Source organism: Neolamprologus brichardi, chromosome 6 (genome assembly GCF_056152115.1).
Source record: "Neolamprologus brichardi isolate AB-2024 chromosome 6, ASM5615211v1, whole genome shotgun sequence".
Lineage (NCBI taxonomy): Eukaryota > Metazoa > Chordata > Actinopteri > Cichliformes > Cichlidae > Neolamprologus > Neolamprologus brichardi.
The window spans coordinates 2,650,553-2,659,669 of NC_142109.1; the positions used below are offsets into that span (position 1 = coordinate 2,650,553).

General features: G+C 42.7%; 1 protein-coding gene across 1 annotated transcript in view; it reads left to right on the plus strand.

The window, feature by feature from the left end:
• Nucleotides 1–8,894, plus strand: part of slit1b (slit homolog 1b (Drosophila)) — a 79,452-nt gene extending 70,558 nt beyond the window's left edge. Inside the window, exons 33-38 of the mRNA XM_087841475.1 lie at nt 140–270; nt 4,785–4,939; nt 5,046–5,257; nt 6,595–6,719; nt 6,842–7,050; nt 8,213–8,894. Coding sequence (XP_087697601.1) covers nt 140–270; nt 4,785–4,939; nt 5,046–5,257; nt 6,595–6,719; nt 6,842–7,050; nt 8,213–8,475 — 1,095 coding nt within the window. The 3' untranslated portion in view covers nt 8,476–8,894. The remainder of the gene's footprint in view (nt 1–139; nt 271–4,784; nt 4,940–5,045; nt 5,258–6,594; nt 6,720–6,841; nt 7,051–8,212) is intronic.
• Nucleotides 8,895–9,117: the final 223 nt, after the last annotated feature.

The window sequence follows — 9,117 nt, forward strand, 5'->3', positions numbered from 1 at the left end:
ACAAGTCCACACCTAGCGAGAGCACGTGTTCGGTGACAGACACGGAAGAGTGTCAGAAATCAATTTCAGCAGCAGAAAATTCAGGCACACACACACACAGACCTTTATTGCTGTGTTTTTGTGCGTGTCTGTGCGTTAGGTGTCAACAGCAGAGGAAAATGGTATCTTGCTCTATAACGGGGACAATGAGCCAATCGCTGTGGAGCTCCATCAGGGTCATGTCAGGGTCACATATGACCCAGGGAACCAACCTGCCACTGCTATCTACAGGTAAACACACACACACAGTGGTCAGAAGGACCACCCGTCACCCATGGCTGACGAGTGGTCCTTCTGATTCTCATGAATATGCTTAAATAGACATATTAATAATAATAATAATGGATTGGATTTATATAGCGCTTTTCAAGGCACCTAAAGCACTTCACAATGCCACTATTCATTCACTCTTGCATTCACACACTGGTGGAGGCAACAGTTGTAGCCACAGCTGCCCTGGGGCAGACTGACAGAAGCGAGGCTGCCATATCGCGCCATCAGCCCCTCTGGCCAACACCAGTAGGCAGTAGGGTAAAGTGTCTTGCCCAAGGACACAACAACCAGGACAGAGAGCCCGGGGATCGAACCAGCGACCTTCCGGTTACAGATGCGCTTCCCAACCCCCTGAGCCATGGAAGAGGTGGCTCAGGTCGCCTCATTTAGAAACATTTAGAAAAGCAGGGTAATATATTCTAAGCACAGTGTCAGAGGTTTATCTCAGAGTGCTTAGAAAAACATAATTTCCTCTCACAACACAATTGCAAAAATATTTCCAGAAACAAAATCAGTAGTATATTGTAGTATATCCGTAGTAATCAGGGGTATAACTTGAAATTAGATTAAATGTCTGTATAACTGGCATACTGAAAGACAGTTTCACAGTACTTTAAAGCTGCAATATGCAGCATCCCTCATTTAGTGCTCAGTAGCAGTTCTGCCATTTTTGTTTTTTTAACTTGGCTGTCTGTCGTTTCTATGGGTGCACGGACAATAGAGTAACCAGCGTTTGCATTTACCATCGCTGAACTTTGCTACAGCATATAAATCATCCAATGAACAACCTGAATAATGATCTTCTCGATGCTACTTGATTTCAGCTTGTTGGACAGACCGTGCCTGTAGGCCTTGGTGTTGCCTGACGCAGCTGGCTAGGGGGTGGGCATGGGGAAAAGGGGTGCTTTGCTGGCAGGCTTTCATCTCCATCCTGCCAAAAGCTTCAGCTGGTCTTTTGTTTGTTGTCGCAGTTTAATTCACTGACTCCTTCAGCACGAGTGAGAAGTGGTCAGAATCATAGACTGTCTATAGAAAAGTAAGTTTACTAAGCACAGCTACTTCCTCTCAAATTGGACTAAGTGGAGACTGGAATTTACAGTGACTCACGGCCACATCTTGAGGTATAAAGTGATATTAGATGACTGCACAGGCTGGTGCATTACTTAAAGGTTTTTCATATCATGACTATGAATTCTCCACACTGTGTTCTAAAATATCCATCTATTTGATCTAAATCCCCCTTTTGTATTACAGTCTCTCATTTGTAGCTGAACCACAGAAACACTTTCAAATGAATTATAAAGAGAGAATTTTATACTACAAATAATGTTTCCTTGAAGACATCCAGTTGATCCACCGGGCTAAAAGCTGCGTTTTATTAAACGGTGACACAGAGAGACCAACAATGAGGCAGTGCAAATCTGATCTAAATACCCTGTTTCTATGGTGTATTTTGACAAAGAAGACATTATCAGGCTGATTTTCCAGGAATGTGCAAGCTTGGGTTCATGCTGTGGTGAAGGTACACTATAACCTACACTAAGGATATAACACTTTACTGAAAACCAAGCATTCAATCAAGCACACCTTAGAATAACCATGGTATAGTTATGAAAAATATAAATGACTCCCTCTTGGTAAGAAGGAGTCGTTCATATTTCATATTGCATCCCCAGTAAAAGTAGTCAAAGGAGCTTGCAAAGAAAAGCGTCTGGACTTCTTTAAGTTACTTGAAGACGTTTCACCTCTCATCCGAGAAGCTTCTTCAGTTCTAAGGTCAAATGGTGGAGAGTCCCAGATTTAAACCTAGTGGGAGTTTCCCCCCACAGAGGGACAAAAGGACCCCCTGATGATCCTCTAATCGCCTGAGCCAAGGTGTGAAACTGGGTCTGCGTCCCAATCAGCCAGAGTTTCGGGTGTGCTCATTGTGAAACCTGGCCCCACCTTATCATGTGAATTCCTGAGGTCAGATGGCCCAGGATGTGAGTGGGCGTTAAGGCGTCTGGGAAGGGAACTCAAAACTGGATTATAGATGGCAGACAGTTGGTGTCGTAAACCACCGCCTCTGTTCAAAGATGGTCGCTCACAGTGGACATAGATGGCTTCTTTCACTCCTCTTTCAAACCATCTGTCCTCTCTGTCCAAAATGTGAACATTGGCATCCTCGAAAGAGTGTCCTTTATCCTTAAGATGCAGATGAACTGCTGAGACTCAGCAGTTCATCTGCATCTAAAGGACAAATGACCTGGATGACTGAGAACCTTCACAGACATCCTCAGTAAAAATGCTTAAACTTTATTCACCAGTTTACTAATCTCATATGTTAGCAGGAAAAATGGAACCAGACATTTGTTAAATTTAAAGGTCAAAAAATGTGGGTTTCAGTTGTTTTAATGCAGTAAAATAAACAATCAAATACTTCATTTCTACTAAAGACAGGAAGTAAATGTGCACTACATTTAGACTAAGCATTGAAGTTGTACCGTGTGAGGGTCATGATTGGCACCTGAATTTGACCTGATGACTCTGATTCACGCCAACTGCTGCATGGTGATTAGTGTGTTCTGATCATCAGAGGTTCAAAAGCTGAGAGTTTGTTGAGCTGAATAATCCACTGGACTCCTGTCAGGCCCTCATCAGCCTCTCAGCTCACTGTAGCTCAGCAACCACGCTCAGCGCTCGTTACGTCTGTGTCGTTGCTCAGAGACAGTCCTGCTTTATTTGGGAATGTGGACACATGACATCAGCGCTGTGGGTTTTCTGATTTAATCACAGATTCAGCCAGAGGACACTTTATAGTTGAGAGTCCACTTGATCAGGTATCAAGTGCTTAAATGTTTGTATGGTTCAGTGTTAAGAAGGAGGAGGCACGGCTAGCTGGCAGTGTCCACACACACACGTGCTTTGGGGATATCTGTGTGATGTGCAGCTGCAGACGAGAGGGCTTTGGGACCAAGATGTAAAAAAAGAAATGAACAGATAAAGAAGAAGAAGAAGAGAAGAGCGATGAGAAAACCGGGAAAAAATGTAGCAAGTGACTAAAATTAGAGACAAAGAAAATTATATAGTGTTAGTTGGGGCAATCGTGGCTCAAGAGTTGGGAGTTCGCCTTGTAATCGGAAGGTTGCCGGTTCGAGCCCCGGCTCGTACAGTCTCGGTTGTTGTGTCCTTGGGCAACACACTTCACCCGTTGCCTACTGGTGGTGGTCAGAGGGCCCGGTAGCGCCAGTGTCCGGCAGCCTCGCCTCAGTGCGCCCCAGGGTGGCCACAATGTAGCTGCCAACACCAGTGTGTGAATGGGTGGATGACTGGATGTGTAAAGCGCTTTGGGGTCCTTAGGGACTAGAAAAGCGCTATACAAATACAGGCCATTTACCATTTAGTGTTAGTGTCTAACACTGGGTCGTGTGACACAGTGTTTGAGTTTCATTGTATTTTGTTTTCTATTCGTGTTCTGGTTTGAGTTTAGTTTCCTTCTCTCACCCCAACCAGTCGCAGCAGATGGCCCCGCCCCTCCCTGAGCCTGGTTCTGCCGGAGGTTTCTTCCTGTTAAAAGGGAGTTTTTCCTTCCCACTGTCGCCAAAGTGCTTGCTCATAGGGGGTCATATGATTGTTGGGTTTTTCTCTGTATCTATGAAGCGCCTTGAGGCGACTTTTGTTGTGATTTGGCGCTATATAAATAAAATTGAATTGAATTGAATTGAATTGAATTGAAAAGTTTACCTTATTAATCCACGCCTTTGTTAGCACTGGGCTGGATTACTGTAATGCACTTTATATAGGGATCAGTGCTTCATATATTACTCATCTACAGAGGGTGCAAAATGCTGCAGCTCGTCTTTTAACTGGCACTGGAAAGTTTGCGCACATCTCCCCTATTTTAGCTTCACTTCACCGGCTGCCCATTTCTTTAAGGATTCATTTTAAAATTCTTTTATTTGCTTTTAAAGCCCTGGGGCTAGGCCCATGGCCATTATAAACTGACTGGCATGTTAGTCATCATCAATGTACAGGGAATATGCCCAGAGTTGTTGTTGACATTTCTTTAGTTGCTCTAGTAATCATCTCTGAGTTTAAAGCTCTTAACAGTCACCAGGTCACCGGATGGATTTTGGATTTGGTTAATATGCACAAATCATTACACAACTCTTTTCCTCTTTTTGAACATCCAAATGGAAAAGTCTTGAAGTTACTCGCCCAGTAAATGCAGGGACAGGCCCCACTTCCACGAGGCAAATGTTCAGTTTAGGGCACTGTACATTAGTTCACCAGCTTCCTGCATTAAAGGTTAGACTGATCATTAGTCTCTAAAAGAGAAAGAAAGTTGTTATTCGTTTGAATAATACCAGCAAAAATCAAAGTGGAAACAGTCACTGACAAAAAGACGTAGCTGCTCCACTGTCCTTCCGCTCAGCTACATTTTTACATAGTGCCTAAAACATAATGCAATGTTGTTGCCTCCTCCATAATAGCACAGAGACTGTCAACGATGGGCATTTCCACACGCTAGAGCTGGTGACCTTTAATCGGATGGTGAACCTGTCAGTGGATGGAGGAGAGCCAACAACACTGGACAGTCAGGGAGGAAGTCGTCCAGCAACAGGGGAGGCCCGTCTGTATGTGGGAGGTAGGACCAGGGCTTCACACCTCAGTTCAGACGTGAACCTTTGTATCCATGCTCCACAGTTTTGTGGAATATTCTGACATAACCAGTTGATTTTCTGTCTGTCCAGGTATGCCTGAGGAAGTGATGCCAGCCTCTCTGGGTCTCTCCTCTCAGACCCTCAACACGTCAAGCTTCCACGGCTGCATCAGGAACCTTTATATCAACCACGAGCTGCAGGACTTCACTCGCAGCCACATGAAGCTGGGGGTGGTGCCGGGCTGCAAAGCCTGTCGCAAACTCTACTGCCTGCACGGCATCTGCCAACCCAACGGTCCACAGGTAGCAACACACTGTCAGCAGTGAAACCTCTTGCAAACATAATAATGGCATAGATGTTAAATTAAAGCATATTTTTTACATAAATTATGAGACAAACATGTAATTTACAAAGAATGTTGTCAAAGTGTCACAGTGTGATTATGATTTAATTTAGCTCCAGTCAATCACTTTTTTAAATTTCCTGTTTTCCTGAATGCGTGAATGCTAGCTCAGTGCTTCTGGGTGTATTCAAGCTATTACTGAGCTAATATAAATTAGGTTATACACACAGTTTTTTGTCTTCCTTTGCTGCAGATGGCTGCCCCTCCCTGAACTGTGAAGGGAGTTTTTCCTTCCCACGGTTGCCAAGTCCTTGTTTGTAGGAGGTTGTTTAATCATTGGAGTTTTCTCTGTGTTATTGTAGGGCACGGCTATTCAACTAAAAAGTTGGTTGGGCCAGATTTTCAAGACAAGGAATTTATCTGGGCCAGATATTTTTTAGCAGCCATTAAGCAGCATATCATGATAAATTTCAAACCAACAGAAACTTATTGAAAAACAAGTAATGTTTATTCATTTTGTCCCTTTTAAATCTGGTGACATCTCACAAATGCACACCAAAAACTCCAATAAAATAAAAAATAAAATAAAAAAAACATTTTGAAAGTTCCCTTTCAATATATATGTGACCCAGACACATCTTAAAGTGCATTTAACACAATTAAAATAGAACAGTCAATCCTATCAAAGCTATCAGTGCACAAACCCATAGCAGTAACACATAAGAATACAACATTTACTGCTGCACACTGAGGTAATACAGTTTTGTTTTATATCAACCCCTGTAATTAGGCATGGCTTTGTTAGACATTCCACATTATGTTGATATGTGGGCTATAGTTACCCTGACATTATTAATGGGAGAAGTGACATTTTCTTTTCTGAACAATTGCGGCAACTGTTGGCTCATAACATGTCGGTGTTAGCGATAGCTTGATATGTTTACAACACGGTGCATTGTGGGTGGAATATTGCTAGGCTACTAGGAGTGTTGCATTCGTAGTCCACACTATGCTGTAGGAATTTCTTTTTGTTTGTTTTTTTCGTTTTCTCTGCGTTTCTGCTAGAACCACGGGCAGGGCCACTCGGAGGTTGCTTCTGGGCCGCATGTGGCCCGCGGGCCGCCATTTGAAGAGGCTTGTTGTAGGGTCTCTACCTTACAATATAAAAGGCCTTGAGGCAACTGTGGTTCTGATGTGATTCTGTATGAATAAAATTGTATCGAACTGAACATAGTATATTAAAGAACTGGAGTTTCGTAGAAAACGAGTAAAGCACAGATGTCTTCTCTCTCACAGGGCCCTCAGTGCCACTGCCAGCAAGGTTGGACAGGACAACACTGTGACCAGCCAGTAACAGGAGGTCTTACTAGAGTGGATGTTGTCACTCTAGCAGCTGGTGCCAACCCCTGTGAAGGCAGCAAGTGAGCAGCACTTATCGTGGCTTCCAAATGTCTTCACTCATTACTCAAAATGGTTTTTGTAACATTTATAAAATCCTTTTTTAAAACTGATTCTTTTCCTCGTCTGCTTCTTTTAATTCCAGGTGTGCGAAGGGTGTGTGCGTGGTGCTGGATGCAGAAACGTACCGCTGCGACTGCGAGGAGGGATATTACGGTGCGCTGTGTAACCTCCAGAAGGAGCCCACGGGCTCATGCCGGGGTCTGAAGTGTCTGCATGGCCAGTGTGAGACGACAGAGGACGGAGAAAGGTGCATCTGTGAGCAGGGGTACACTGGAGAGAGCTGTGATATAGGTGAGTCAGGATGAGCAGAGCCTTTAGAACATGTATCATGATTTCATGGCTATTAAATTATACTCTACTTGATATTTTAAAAGTTTTTACTTATCATTATATATATTTCATGTGACAGCCATAGTCTCAAAGTGCTTCTAAAATAAAAATAAAAAGGCCAGTATAGCTCACCGGGCTGAGCATGCAACCACATGCTGAAGTATCCCAGGTTTTTACTGCATGTTGTTTCTCCTGCTTTGCTCGCCTGTCTGCTCAGCTGCTCTGTTACAAATAAATAGTTAAAAAGATTTCAGATGTCACAACACAAATTAGAAAGTCTCACCGTAATAAAGGATTCAAATGAGAATTAAAGACAATTATACTGATTAACAAATAAAATTTCACAGCTTCAAAATTAAACGTCTCAAAAATCTGCAAGATATTTATAGAACACGTTTGTTATAGAGATTATTTTAAGAAAGAACCACAGAGACCGTGGTCATTAGAAACTGGACCTGACAAGTGAGGGATGCTGCACGCTCACAGGTAGCAACTTGTCCTTTACAGGGTGGACCCAGTTCAAAGCGTAACCTATTTCTCTACCATTGTTTCTCTCGACTCATTCTGCGAATCATAATTTACTAAATGAATAACATCATGTAATCGCTCACACGTCAAACTGTGTTTATGGTCTCAGATGGTAGTTTCTGTGCAGTCAGACTTTTTTTTAATCAAAGACAGATGAGTTAAACACTATGAAACACTAAAAACAACATTTTTATTTAGCAGCGCTCTAAGTCTGTCAAAGCTATTTGAATTTGTCTAATTAGCTTTATGTGCATTTTTGAAATTCAGTCTATTATTCCGCAAAAATTCTGAATGCAAAATGCATCTTATTATCAATAATCCAGGGTATCAAAAAGCTGAATCATTTTTATATGGCAGAGAATATTATACTATAAGCAAAGCTGATTTTTTAATGATTTTAATGATTTCTGTTAATAGTTAGTTTGGCCACTCTTCAGTTTTTTGCATTTTACATTTTTTATTTGTGTCTCACACTTTAAGAAAAAGTTAAAATTTAAAAGTTTGATCAGGCAAAAGGTCAAATATTTTTCATCTTTGCCTTATGGAAACACAGTTGGACCCTCTTTTATCCATCTGCCTGTGCTACCTCCCACAGAGTCCCCATGTCGAGGCGAGCCAGTCAGGGATTACCACCGGCTGCAGCGTGGCACCATCCTCTGCCAGACGTCAAAACCTTTTTCCTGGGTTGAATGTCAAGGTCGCTGCCAAACGACAGCGAAGCCGGACATCAGCGTCGCCTCCTGCTGCGCTCCTCTGAGGGTGCGACGCCGGCGGCTCACCTTCGAATGCGACGACGGCACCTCGTTTACGCAGGACGTGGAGAAGCCCGTGGAATGTGGCTGCAAGGAGTGTGTGTAGTACCAGTGGTGCACACACGCACACATCCAGACACATAGTTTCAATCACAGCAGACACACACCAAGCTAAACAGGTACACACACTGTAGGATTTGTCTCACTGAAAAACAGACATTTTTTTGGTGTTTTGTGCTCAGACGCAGTTTTGTAACATAAGACACTTCTTCCCTTTCGAGACATGAAATCAACGAGTCGACCTCATCATCATCAACTTCCTTTTCTTCACCTGATGTAGGAGAACCTTCTCTAACTACCAAACTCCAGCTCATTAGTCATACTTGTGTGGTGAGAAGCCTCTGTATGCCTTCTCTTTGTTCCCCCAAAAATCGCAACAGCAAACAGTGATTTGTTGGAGGAGGTAAAGGCGCTAATTCTTTCAGGACTCATTTACAATAAAGAAGCTTTGACGTTCAAAATTGATGCGAGAATTACTCCATTTTTTCAGCAATGCAAAACATCTACCAAACCAGATTTAATTATCTTACAATATCACGTTCAACAGTGTTGTTACAGAACTTTATACGATGATCTGCTACTGAAATTCTCAACCTGCCATCAAGCATCAGAAAAATGCTCAGTGACTTCTTCACTAAAGCTCAGACTTCTGTCATATCAATCTGGTTCCTTTCAAAGTAGTCTCAAT